The sequence below is a fragment of the Osmerus eperlanus genome, chromosome 13, assembly GCF_963692335.1.
Source record: "Osmerus eperlanus chromosome 13, fOsmEpe2.1, whole genome shotgun sequence".
In the NCBI taxonomy this organism is placed as follows: domain Eukaryota; kingdom Metazoa; phylum Chordata; class Actinopteri; order Osmeriformes; family Osmeridae; genus Osmerus; species Osmerus eperlanus.
This window is the reverse complement of record NC_085030.1, coordinates 6132066-6145958: the sequence shown is the minus strand read 5'-3', so window position 1 is coordinate 6145958 and position 13893 is coordinate 6132066. Positions and strand designations below refer to the sequence as shown.

Here is a 13893-nt window from a genome sequence, read left to right as displayed (position 1 = left end):
AATTGGGTTGCCTAGGTGTCATTGCATGGGCATCTTTCCATTAAGATCACTTTCATTGCTGCATCATCATTGTCTGTATGCTAATTTCTCAAGGTTGCTCTGGACTTGCAACGGATCTGCACGGCGATTGACTTTCTTTGTGTCCTTATAAAGCGTATTAGAAAAGACGAGACATGCTTCATGGCTCTGACATCAAACACAAGGTGGCATCACTGGGGCATTTGTCCCCTACAGGAACAGACACTGCAGTCATTGGTATTGTTCCCCTGTTGTCCAGGGTCTCCCTAATTGATCTTTCTCTGGCCCATCCCAAGGTGCTGTGCTTTTTGGATCCACCAATGACCCAGTGAAAAATGGCTTTAAATGTGTTAGGCGGTAAATACATTAGGGAGGTATTTGCTGATGAGTGCCCAGATCAATATGTCCTTCCTAGTAAGCATTTTCGAGATTTATTGGAGGCCTCATAATGAATACCCGAGGCATGCTTGGCCCTTGAGTCCTTGAACCCTGTCGGATGGTCGGGACCCAAAGTGAGACTCATCAGTTCAGTGCATTCCCTGCCTGGCTACAGACTGCTGCTTTATTGGCCTGTCTTGCCTCCCATTTGCCTGATCACAAAAATAGAGCAATTCAAATAGACATGTTACAGGTGGGGGGCCGTGGAGGCCCTCAGATTTATCGCATGCTCTGTTCGCCTCCGCTTTGTTGCTTCTGACGGGTCCAAATAAATTGCCTTCAGAAAAGCCTCGCTCCTCCTGAAACATGTCTGTCTGGAGGTTAACTTTTTAATTGGGTTTCCCTTCCAACTGTGATGCATGCTGGTGGCTGGGTTGTAATGGTCGGGCTGTATTTATCTTTGAGACATTATAGGCCCCATATGGAAATGTAACATGCCGCTATAGATCACATCCAGTGTGTGCCATCATTGGTGAGCATTAAGACAGTCTTGCTTCATTGGTTACAGGGCAGGAGTGGACATTCGTCAAGTTACTGATGTTTACCCTTGAATAAGTGTCTGTTATCATAATTGAACTGGGGTTTGCCTCTTACTAAACAACACCCAAATCACAGTGTATTCACAGCACAGAAACCCTTAAAACGCTGAGGAATATTTGTTAAGAATTGATTATCATTCTGCAACACTCACAGGATTGATGCTATTACACAGTGAGCAGATGTAATAGCTTCTCAAAGTCAGAGTTTTAATTATAACACAAGGAGGGGGAGAATAGAAATATTTTTAATGGAGGACAAGTATTGAGAACCTTTCGTCTGCTAATGGATTGAATTGGCTGAGAGCGTCTTCTTGAAGAAATCTTGATATCTCATATTGATCCCCTGTGGAGTTATGCATCTAGGTAGAAGATCGGCCAACATAAATAGTAACGCACATTTAAACATAGTCTTGGCCATAGCAGTAACAATGAACAGCTTTTTCAGACACACCCGTAATGGCAAGTGAACATGATTCTGGATTGGCCTGAATGCTGTTTCCTTGGCAACAGGAGACAAACGGGACAGTACGGCATATCATTCCATTACAAAAGCTCTTGTAGAGTCATGGTCTCCCTTCAGTGGGAGTTTAATATGTACCCATAACTGACTCAACATGGTCTTTGGGAAATTGATGCCTGGAAAAGACATTCTTGATCTCATAGATTGACAGATTGGTCACATACATACTACTATTGGGGTCCATGAATATCAGAATCAACAAAAAAATGTTTCTCCGTCTCCTGTGTATGTTGTCCTCGACTGTTGGAATAAGGATAATTTTCGACCAATTTCACTGCTCTTGATGGAATGAAAACGCAACACAAGTTATTTTCGTGTTGTGTTATGCTTTTCCATTTTGTAGTTACACATTGGAAAACAAGTGCTTGGCAAATGTCGTGACATTTAGTACCAAACAAACTAATAGGTGATCTTCTAGCTGGTGGGTAGCTAGCTTCACTTCAATATCTCCTTTTTTTCTTATCTCTTGCGTTTTGAGTTGTCGCTACCCTCACCATCATCCTTTTATCAAAGGCTTTGATCAGTGAGAGTGAAGGGTGGCTACCCTATGCAGGCTAATGAAAGGAACAGCCACTGCCTTTAATACAGCTGATATTGAAGGAGCACTTGGGGAGAATCTGGGTCCATCATTCCCCTGTCCCTCAGCACAAGCCTCAGGCCACTTATCAAAGACACATGAAAAAAAACACCAAGAAAAAGAAACTTTCATCTTCCTGTGTTGACAAAAGAGCTTAATTAACATTGGGAACGGAGCGAGTAAGCATAAAAAGTCTCTACTTTTCATCCCGGAAGTAACGGTGCCACTGCTCACTTAAGTGCCTCTGCAGCCCTTTTAGTGGACGTGACCCTGGCTCTTAATTGGAAAGATTATTTATGACAGTCCAGAGGAGAAAAAAAGCAATTGAAAGATAAAGATCAATCTTATCATCTCTGAGCTCACTAAAGCCACAGCCGTCTCTCGTTTTTGTTTAGCTCGGAAAGGACACACACTGACATGAGGACACCAACCAAATTAAAAACAAAGGTTTACGTTGAATAGCTGTGGTGAGAGTGATTGAGCGGGTGTTCAGGAAACAGTTGGTCTGAATGCAGACATTTCTCCATAAATATTGTAGTTTTTAGCCGCATTCTTTTCTTCTTCATTTTCCTCCCTTGAGAGCATCCCCACAGGCAGTGCATCTGTTTTCGCTTACTTTAGGTCACCACTGACCATGTCCAATGCAGCGGTAAAGCAATTACTCACTCCCCTTTTAATTGTGTGGCATTACGCTGTTAATGTCAGGTGCACTGCAGTGACACCCAGGTAAGACTTACCAAGAGACTTCTGGGTAAAAAAGTAAAAAGCCTAAATCAAAAGGCATTGAATGAATTTTGTGGCGCCAAGTCACTGAGCAGTGTAATTTCTCTAGAGTCAAATTTTCCCTTCATCTGAAGAAATGGGAATGTCGAAGCTTTTGTCCTTGTCGGTGATATGAGATGCCACATTGAACACAGATTGTTCACCATGGTTTATGGATGTTCACTGTCGAGATTGTAAGCTAAAGTATTTGCTAGCAGCTGTGTTTTTTTTGGCTGTGTATTGCTTCAACAACCTCCTAACATCTACCCCGGCTTTTGCACTTAGTGGAATGTTTGTGTCCTGCATCGGAATGCGGGCACAATGAGATGTGCACATTCTGAAAGGTCTTATTAGTTCCAGAACACTCAAAAAATAGAACACAAATGCCTACAGCAAAACTGGGAGGTAACTCTTCCCATTTCTGTTTCATTTAAATCATGACTCAGTGGTTTAGATAATCATTTTCAACCAGTGTCAATCATTGTGTGTTTATCATGGTTCCAACAGCACCGTTGAACCCCTAGGGCCTGAGGCCGCTCTTACAAATGTCCCATCATTTGATGGGAGTTATTCAGGCAGCATGTAATCTTGGTTTAGATGGCCATGAAGTGCTGAAGCTGGAATGATATCAAAGCATTTACTCTTGGAAAATGTTCTGATAAGCCCTCCCCTTTCCCATAATGTCACTGCTGAACAATGTTATGAAATGAAAAATGCAGATTAGAACCAAAGTTGTAGTCTAACAGTAATGATCTCTTCTAGGTCACATTTAGTGAAGTGATGGTTAGGTAAGGTGAATTTGAATAAATGAACATATAAATGACTTTTTAAGTCTACCATCTCTGTGGGGACTTCTAAATGTATAATTCTGACCTGAATGTATCTTGAGGTGGTTTGGAGCCACTTCCTAGCCAATTCTTTAACCCTGTCTGAGGGAAAACAACATTTTCCCCAGGTTTCCCTTTTAGTCTAATGGTTGACGCTTGTTTTCGGCATGTAACAAGAATGGTTCCAAACCCCAATGAATCATCTCGGTGTCCCAGTCTCAATGTGAAGGATGATCAAAGTTGTATGAACATAAATATGTGTGTGGAATAAGCATTAATTTGTTTTCAATCAGAAGTTAATCTCTTAATACTTCAACAACGCCATATGTTATTTAGCTTGGTACACACTTGGAAAGTGCAAGTATATTAAGAAAAAAGGTATATGATCTCCCTTGGGTATACAAATATCAAGTTAACCAACATTTAGTGGAAACTCAGAACCATGGATAAATTGTAACCAGTTTTATTTAAAAATATATGTTTTAAGGAAAAAAAGATCTTTTCAGTTTGCCACATCTTACCCACTATACATATATGAAAATTTACATATTACAATACAAAAGGAATAGGGAGGAGAAAAGCATTCAGTTTGCACAAAGAGGTTTTAAGGAAGGGGGTGGGGGGTGAGTTCAGATGGTATAGAGGCAGAGTGGGGAGCAGGGCAATAGAATATGACAAGAGGAACCAAAAAACGGTTGACAAAGAGCCCAAGTGCAAATGGATGAATATTACTACAAATTGTGGATTTTCAATCACTTTTAACAAGCTGTATCTTCAACAGTGAGATGTCATTTAACAACACTTCTTTTAAAAAATGTATTCACTCCTTTACCTGCCCTTAGCTATTACTTGAGTAATAAGGCTTCTCCATTGTGTTTGCTGAGCACTGACAGTAGGTACAACTCAATTCATCTCCGACTGACTTTTTTTTTTTTTTTTTTGGAACATGCAAGACATTTTGGAAAGGCAAGAGTAAAAGCAGCGCTTAGCCATAAACAAAACAGAGACATCAAAGTAGAGATACATGGCTTTGGAATCTTGGAACATTGAAACTTCTTTCACATGATTTCAAACCATACCAATTATTATAAAACTGTCCTGTCTAACTTTGAAAAACTTTCATGATTTTCCATAACTCAGCCTGAACTCCTGAAATATCTCAGTAAAGATCTGCTACATCACCTCTCAGAGACGAGAATTGCTCTAGAAGTGTGGGTGACCCGGTGGTTCACCGGCTAAGAGCTCGTACCACTGAGACTTGAAGGCCTTAACACGGGACTTGGGTTCGATTCTGTCCCTGGCTATTTCCTGCATGTCTTCACCTCTCTCTTTCCCTGCTTTCCCATCTCTATCTCCTGCTGTCTCGATAAGTAAAGCCTTTTATAAAAGATCTGGATGGGCCTGTTTTAAAATCTGAAATGAGTATGTAAATCACTCCAACACCTGATGGGTTTGCAACTTGGATGACAACATGATGCCATGAGTAGACCTACGATTAGATTCTAGATCTCCACCATAGTATGATTTAGTAAGGTTCTAACCTGCTCTTCACAGATGGCACTTCATCGCACCCTCTAGGGAGCACCTCCATTTAGCTTGCATTCTAACCGATCAAGTAGATTCTGGCAACCTTATCCCTCTCCCAAGCACTGTTCATTCAAAAGCATCTTTAGGATTTATAAACAACTTAAAAGGGTCTTTAGCCTTGTCGATGTCGGCCAAATCCAGACGAAGAAAATATAAAATGTCAAATAGTCCCATTGCATTATTGTGTTGAGGCTCTAGGGTATTGTTATTTGGATCAGGGTATCAGTAATTTAGTGCTAATACTAAGTTGAGGTTGAACTCACTGTAATTGAAGTCAAGTCAGTATTTGTCATTCCCGTTTCTTTCCTTGTTGCTTATTTTGGTTCCATGGAATACCATTATCTGGCCTGAAAGAATGCCCATTTGCTTAGGTAAGATATTTTTTACCCCGTTTGCTCCACTCCGTCCTATCATTTCCCCCCTTTACCCTTTTTTCTCTATCTCTCCACTCTCTCTCTCTCTTCCCCTACCCCCCACCCCCAAACTGAGCACAAAGAGCTGCGTAGCTGCAGCGGCGGCAGCTTTAGTCGGATGCTAATGCACATCCTCTCCCTGCTGCATACCAATGTGTCCTGACCCAGCCTCGCTGTTTGCTTATCACAGGAGCTGCATTCGCTCTCAGGGGACATTCTCCACAGTTTAACTTGCCTGCTCTTTGCTAGGTTACTGTATAAACTGTAGTTCCCATTTTTTCTGCTTGAAAGAGACATTGTCAGTCAGATGTCACATCAGATAGGATCCTGATATAGAGATGTATGCTCTTGTTGGGAGTGTAAAGGATGTTTCTATCCGCTCTTGTTTTTGAGTGGCCGTGCGGGCTAAATCTTGCTGGATCACTGGTGTGGGTGACAGAATATTAGATTATTTTTGCCTGGCCTTAATTGGTTCAATCTTGAGCCTGTCAGACCTGATTAGAGTCTATGCTGCATCGAGGCTGCTCCCCCACTGGACTCCTGGGAAAGATTTATTTTCAGTATGAAACAGTGTCTGCAAATGCGTATAAGTTGTTCATTATTCCCCCTGCACTTGTCACATTCTCATATCCAGGAATCTCTTACCTTGGCTTTTGTGTGTGTGTGTTGGCCCCTGGCATATAGTTTTGTGAATCCATAAATGATGATAAAGCAGGTTAAGTTGTTGAGAACACTACACAGTCACAGTGTCGATGGTATTTGAGAGTTGAAGAGAGACCATCTGTAGGTCATCTTGCGCCTTTGATATGCATAATGATGGTGAGTAAGTGTATGCACATAAGGGTTTGATAAATTCACACTTGAAGTCCTAGCTGAAGACATCCAGACATTTTTAACTAAGCGAGTGCTGCAGCATATTGGACATTAACCTTTCTACAAACAGTGCTAAGCTTTTAGTTTTAATGGGAGGTGATGGGCTACTGAATCAAATTAAACCTGGAAACGAGGAGCCTATCATTGGCATTCACTGACAAGATCTGACAGACCTTGCCAACATCAGGGGAGGAAATGGTCACTTTTTACATAATTAGCAGCTGAGTTATGTCGAAATATTAGATTTTAGGTTGAGGACCAATTCAAATTCATAGGTAATCCCAAGACAAATGTCAACCGTTTTTACAACCAGTTTATTTATTTGTCCAAAGTGATGTTTGTAAGTGATCTACAGTCTTCTTTCTCCTTCAAGACACAATACTTGCTGTTTAATTTCACCATTATTCAATAGTTAACTTTTTACTTTTATCAACATTTTGGCTGGCAATTTCCTCTGTGTCGCTGAATATAGTGACTAATAATGTGGAGACAAGTCTCAGTTTACCGTTTTCTGTTGAGAATGATTGCCCTAGCTTCATATGAACAACCTTGCATTCATAGAAAAATAAATTTGTGAATATCTCTACATCATCTCTTAACTGTCAAATCCTTTACTAGTCATCTCAGCGTTCAAAAACTCCCATAGATTTTCAAAGCTATCTCGTAGAAATTATGCTATTTATATAAACTGGAAAAAAGCAAAAAACAAACCCTGTATCATCTGAAATGGTCAAATGGCAAACCATAATCTGCAGGAATAAATAGGAGTTCATACTTCACACTCTTTATAAGGCAGCTGCTGACATTTGCACTGCCCATAGCCGTTGATGATGACGAGTGCGCCTTCCTCGTGACTGGGTTCGTACTCATTGTAGGGCACCTGCGTGGCCAGGTCCGCCATTGGCTGCCTTGGCTGGGTCCTCATCTGTCGGCGGTTCTGGATGGCCGAGCAGTGGCGTATCCGGCGCAGGGTGGGGGGGCAGCACTTCCGTGAGATGTACACAACGAATATGATGAGAAAGAAGGAAAACAGCAGGGCCATAGTTCCAATGATGACCCTCTGAGTGAGAATGGTATTGTCCGTCTCCATGAAGTCGTCCGTGACCGGTGCCCCTTCCACTGTTGTGGTCGCCAGGGCAGCGCGTGGAGTTTGAGTAGTTGTGGTCGTGGTGGTCACAATAGTAAAGCTCCCCAAATCCTCTGCATAGAAGTCTGTTGGGGTCTGCTGCATAATTCCAAACAGGGAGCTGGTGACCTCTGGGGTTGTGGTGGCGTCCGTGGCTGTACTAACGGTCTGAACAACTGGCGCCGAAAAATTCTGACAAAGTTGGAATCCATAAACGGCATCCAGTATCTCCTCACCCTGGGCGTACTCAGGATTGTGGCACAGAATGGAATGTTCCCATCTTCCCTTGAAGGTGCTGAGCCAAGTGGCCAGGGAGCAGATCCTTTTGGTACATTCCCAAAGGTTGCTGGACAGCCCGATGGTGCTCAGTGACTGCCACATATCCATGACCAGGGGATCCAGGCTGCTTAGTTTGTTGTTATCCAGCAGCAGGATCTTAAGGTTCGGCAGCGTTTCGAAAACATCAGGTGTCAGGACCCGGATCTCGTTGCCTGTGAGGTCCAGCTTCTCCAGGGTGGTCCAGGTCCAATCCATGCCACACGTTAGGTTGCTGATCTTGTTCCACTGCAGATAGAGGAACTGGAGGGCAACCAGTCGTGGGAAATGGGCCAAGTTGATCTTGGTCAGCTGGTTGTGTTCCAAGTGGAGTTCTCTGAGCTTGATGAGCCCAGCAAAGCCGTTCCGGGCCAGGCTCCGGAGCCGGTTGTTGCTGAGGCCCAGGTACTCCAGGCTGCGGCAGTCCCAAAACGCCCGGACAGGGGTAGTGCGCAGAGAGTTGGAGCGCAGGTGCAGGATCTGGAGCTTCCTCAGCCCGTGGAACAGCTCTGGCTCCAGCGCTGTCATCTGGTTGAAAGACAGATCCAGGATCTGGAGGTTGATGAGGTGGATGAAGGTTGTGTTGGGCAGCTTGGTGATGCGGTTGGAGCTCAGGTTGAGGTCCTTCAGTTTATACAGCCCCTGGAAGGCGTCCTCCTGAACCGTTGTGATCTGGTTGTGGTCCAAATGGAGCCAGGTTAGCTGGCTGAAGCCATAGAATTGGTCAGGGCTTAGCTCGGTGATGCTGTTGTGGCGCAGTGACAGCCCAAGGGCCCCCTTGTCCACGCCATCTGGGGGCGCCTGAAGCCCCTGGGTGTCACAGTAGAACTGCAGGTCCTCACAGCGGCATTTCTGAGGGCAGGTTGTGCACGACGCAGGGGGCGGCAGGCACAGCAGCATGCTGATCACACACAGACACAGGGCCGCTGGTGTAGGTCCCACCAATGACCACCTTGAATGGAAACCTGGATGGATTCAAAGATAAGAAAATAAACCGAGGGGAGGGAAAGCTAATCTCTGTAGAACACTTAATGCTGATGTGAATGCTTTGTGGTAATACGTTTTTTTCTTTCCCGAGTGCGCAGTTTTTTTTTTTCCGTGTTTTTTTTTTTTTCTTTGCTCTCTCATTCTCTCTCTCTCTCTCTCTCTCTCTCTCTCTCTCTCTCTCTCTCTCTCTCTCTCTCTCTCTCTCTTATTCATTCTTCTTGCCGGTCATCTAGAATTGTACATGTCTACAGCACATCACAGTTGTGTCATGATTATGAACAGAAGTGTTTTGTTTTTTAAACAGCAAGGTCACTTGAGAATCAAGCATGTGTGCATTTAACTGGTGATCTAGTAGACTTTTTCCACCCTCCTTGATCGTTCATGGTCAGATTATTTTTCTTCCATTTCTCCGACATGCCATAATTGGATTTGATTGGTCAAAGATCGGCAGGTTCCTAACCTAATTTAAACTACTAATTTGCATACCTTTTTCGACTCAATGATTTCTTTGTATATACTTTCTCAACGTTTCAAATGTGTGTCTGGAATGATATTTCTCAAATGCCCCTGTTGAGCAACATATCCTGCTAGAGATCACGTCTGTCGTTTCAACTCACCAACAGGGAAAGGGGGAAAGCAAATACGGCGTTAGAAGTAAATAAATAGGGCTTAAATAACTATTAGACAACAGCCCCCCCTCATTCTGACTCTTATTCTCCTTTCTATTCAAGTCCAGACCCGCCCGATAGAGAAGCTAACTTACCCATTCTTTTGTGCACATCGGTGGCTGCATTCAACTGTCCTTTTCCACAGACCCTTGGAGCAGCCAGATGGAACAGAAATCCAAAGGGAAAAAACCCTTTTGAGTGAACACAAAAGGAATTAGGCTCTTCTGAAATAAAGCAACGCTGAGCCCACCCAATTGAAATATAATCAGAAATTCCATGTCCTGGGATGTTGCTGTTTCTTATTAGTGCGCTTTTTTTCTTCTTCCAAATTCCAGGTTAAGAGCTTGCATTTCTTTTCCTCTCCTCTTCCCTGGAATTTTTTTTTACTTGCCGATTTGCATCCGGAGAGACCGTGGCTAACACAGCCCCCGCTCCTCACTAGGTCCCCCGTTTCCCTTCCTCTGCAATGATGTCAGCTCAATTGGTTAATTGAAGATCAAGCGGTCCCCTTCCATGACTGGGGGGTCCTCCAACCCTAACTTGTTGATGGCAGCTCGAGACCCTGCGCCCGTCGCCAGCTCAGCCTCGGCACCCAGCCTCGCTAGCGCAGTGCACGGAGCTCTCGCCTGCCAGCACAGACGCAGAGGAAGAGGGGAAAAGCGGAGGAGAGGGCTCGGGATGTTATTCTGTGCTTTTGTTGCAGCCACTCACCACTACAGAGTGGTGGCAGCCTGGCGTCGATCATCTGTGCTGTTTCTCTCTCTCTTGCGCGCGCTCGCTCCCTCCCTCGCTCCACCTCCCTCTCTCTCTCGCTCCACCTCCCTCTCGCTCTCGCTCTCGCTCTCTCTCTCTCTCTCTCTCTCTCTCTCTCTCTCTCTCTCTCTCTCTCTCTCTCTCTCTCTCTCTCTCTCTCTCTCCTGTTCCCTCAGTCTCTCTGCCTTTGCACACTTGCTCGCAAGCCTCATTCCTCCTCCCTCTACCCCCCCCCCCTCCTACCCACATCTTTTTCTCTCTCTCCTACTGGCTCGTCACCATCAGAATATTGATATCTCCAACGTGTTGCGGCAGCTCACTGTTGAAATTAACCAGGGCTGTAAATCTGAACCTCGCCTGCATGTTGTCTTTGTGTCTGCTGTATACATACTAGTCATACTAGTCACATTAAATACAATTAATAAACAAACAGCCATTTTCTGATGCTCCGGACTATAGAAGAGAGGTGAGAGGAGGGGTTGAGGAAAGAGCAGAAATGTACTGCAAAGCCCCATTTTTTTTTGTAGCTGAAGTAGGCATGTTTGAGTGTGATACATAATTCACACGTGTCCCGAGAGCAGAGCTTTAAATTTTTGAGCACAGGCATGTGATGTATGACCAGCTGCTCCTGAATTCAATTTGAATGACTTTGAATGTGTAATAGACTGAGGCAAATTCCGAGCTTGGTAATGTGAGGTTAAAGATGAGATTGAAGTCATCAAAATGTCATCCAACCAATTTGACAATTAGCAGACGTTTTCTTTCTTTTTGAGAGCACGGCGCAGAGAAGTGGTTTTTTGATTTGTTGTCTCAGACTGCAGACTGCCTCCATTCATGTTTTGAGCAGTCCAGCATCTTGAAGGGTGCCACGTCAAGAATGACGTCTTGGTTCTTCTCTCTCTCTCTCTCTGTCTCTTTCTGTCTGTCTGTCTGTCTGTCTCTCTCTCTCTCTCTCTCTCTCTCTCTCTCTCTCTCTCTCTCTCTCTCTCTCTCTCTCTCTCTCTCTCTCTCTGTTTCACTCTCTCTCTGTTTCACTCTCTCTCTGTTTCACTCCCCCTCGAGATTCTCTCACTGAAGCTTCTTCATCTATTTCCCCTTTATTCACACCCCACTGTGTTGCTCCCCTCCTACCCCAGTACACACACATTTTCACTAGAATCCAGTAGGCTGTCAACCCTTAAAGCCAGATTTAATTTAATTACCCTCCCCCAACTCCCCTTTCCTATCCCTTACCCTCCCCCATCTCCCCCTTCCACCTATTGGACGACTCCTAAGTGGAGAGGGGGGGGGGGGCTGGGGGGAATTGCTCTCTGGTGTTTTGTTTTCAATGGCACCTGTTAGCCTAATGGGGTTCATGACCTTCTGCATGATACTTGAACTTGATTTGTTGTGATTGCAGTGGGAGGGGCCCACCATTTCCCCACTGCCACCCCTTTGTCATCCATTTTGTTTTATTGCTGGGTTGCACTGATGACCTCCTTACATTATGACATGAACGAGGACATGAATATTCAACTATTTCCCCTTGCACCGGCCTTTGATGTGTCTCATGCTTTGTCTTGTCAAAACAGCTTCTTGAATAAGGAGCACCATGCATAGTGGTGCAGGCCAGGGGTTATTTTAGCAACAGAATGGTTACTCCATGCTAATTGTCTTTGACTACACATAAACTACCCAATACAACCAACTGCTTAGCACATTTGTTTTAGTCTATTGTCAAGTAAAAAAAAAAAAAAATTCTTATGTTAATCGCCTGAATCGCTCTCTGAGGGTAACCTGCTTTCCATGTTCAAACGTGCAACAACTCAGGCAACAGTGCCTTGCACTTAACAGACTCTTTGAAACACGCATGTTGTTTGTAGTCATGGCTGCGAATTTCCGGGTCACCAAACTCAAGTGCATTCATGTCATCCCTCTGTTTGTGTGGTGGACTGCAAGCCCCAATGGGATGTCTCCACAGAGTGTGAAAGAGGGAGGGGGGGGGGCGACGACTGAGACTCGTGTCTCAGTCGATATGATGTACACTCCCTGGAGTTAGCGCGTGCTAGCTCGTCCTAATCTGAATCACCAAACGCCGTCACAGAGAGGGGGAATATCCCAGAGCTCTGATTGTGTCTCCAATTAAGCGAACTCGCTGGGAGTGGAATCAATATCAAAGAGCTGCATGATCATTTGGCCCGCAGAGGACATTTTATTTTCATTTAGTTGATATCCCCACAATCCCAGGGACTATTCTGGGACACAGGAAGCGAGAGGAAGCGAGAGGGGACTTACTTTAGCAGAGAGGCTGGAGAGAGATGCCATCCCTGTCACAGGAAGCCTCAGCACCTAAGGAGCAGCACTCGTGATCCTGGGATGGAAGGAGATGACATATAGGCATGACTGAAATAAGATGGAGGGTGAGCGAGTGAGGGTGCGAGAGAACGCAGGCCAAAGCGCACAGCCACGGCGCAACGACTTTCTGCGACCAACCGGCACAAAACCAGCGGATTAATACCGCCAGGAGCTCCCTTCGCCTCCAACAGTGGACCCCCCTGGTGGAGCAGGGGGAGGGGTGGGTGGGTTGGTGGGGGACATGTTTCATTGGCTGTCAGAGTACTACTGCCAGTGAGATGGTGACGAGTCTGCCTGAGGCCTGAGCCCCTCAGCCCCTCTCTCCCTTTTCCCACCTCTCTCTCCCTTCACTGCGACTGTCGGTTCCTCACTTTCTCCCCGGCTTTGCCTCCTTCAAAGATGCGTGTGCATGCTGTGGGAGCCATGTGACCGTGCTCCTCCCCTGACGTGACGGCGTGTGTCCAGGGGTTCTGCCGCGTAGCCGTATGACTGGTGGGGGAAAAGCCCCCGTGCATCCGTGCTGCTGCACATCATTAACCGTTTATGCCCTCCATGCAGGGCATCCAACCCTTGGTGTGCCCTCCCAGTACCTCATGCATGACTGGGCGGTCCCCCGGGGAGGGGGGCGGCGCGTTACGGTGGCTAGACTTGACTTTGTCACATAACCGTCACGTTAGCGGAGGCGAGGCGGAGACGCTGCCGAAGGGAATCGATGGATTGAAGACGTTGGACTCCGTTCCACAGCTGCCACTCTTTATTGTTTCCTTCATTTCAATCTGTCCATCTCTATCTGTCGGTCTCTTCACCGACCCCGTCTGTTTGTTATCATAGCTGATGTAAAAGCTTTCGGTCTTGTTTGTCACAGGCTTATATTGGATGGCCAACGGTGCTGTTTGTTTTCAGTCTGTAATGGGCTCGGACAAAGATGTTGGACCATATTCATTAGCCAGCCAGCCCCCCCCCCCCCCCCCCCCCCATGTGACTTTGAGTTGTCTTTCATGGTGAAGTGGGAATTAGGAGGCAAGGCTCCAGCGTCTAATCCCTCTTCCTTGTCTGGGTTTCAGGCAGGCAGGAAGGACAGGAGCGATGCCCTGAACACAGCCATCGACAGGATGACGAAGAAGACCAGAGATCTGCGTCGACAGGTTTGTTTTAC

General features: G+C 45.4%; 2 protein-coding genes across 2 annotated transcripts in view; one reads left to right on the top strand and one right to left on the bottom strand.

The window, feature by feature from the left end:
* ctnna1 (catenin (cadherin-associated protein), alpha 1) overlaps positions 1 to 13893 on the top strand; it is an 82355-nt gene that overhangs the window by 30054 nt on the left and 38408 nt on the right. Inside the window, exon 8 of the mRNA XM_062477147.1 lies at positions 13802 to 13882. Within this exon, the coding sequence (XP_062333131.1) occupies positions 13802 to 13882 (81 nt within the window). The remainder of the gene's footprint in view (positions 1 to 13801; positions 13883 to 13893) is intronic.
* On the bottom strand, positions 5723 to 10395 carry lrrtm2 (leucine rich repeat transmembrane neuronal 2). Its single transcript, XM_062476826.1, has 2 exons — positions 9746 to 10395; positions 5723 to 8960 (listed from the first exon to the last, which is right to left on the bottom strand). The coding sequence occupies exons 1-2, from the start codon at positions 9747 to 9749 to the stop codon at positions 7324 to 7326; spliced, it is 1641 nt and encodes a 546-aa protein (XP_062332810.1). The 5' UTR covers positions 9750 to 10395; the 3' UTR covers positions 5723 to 7323.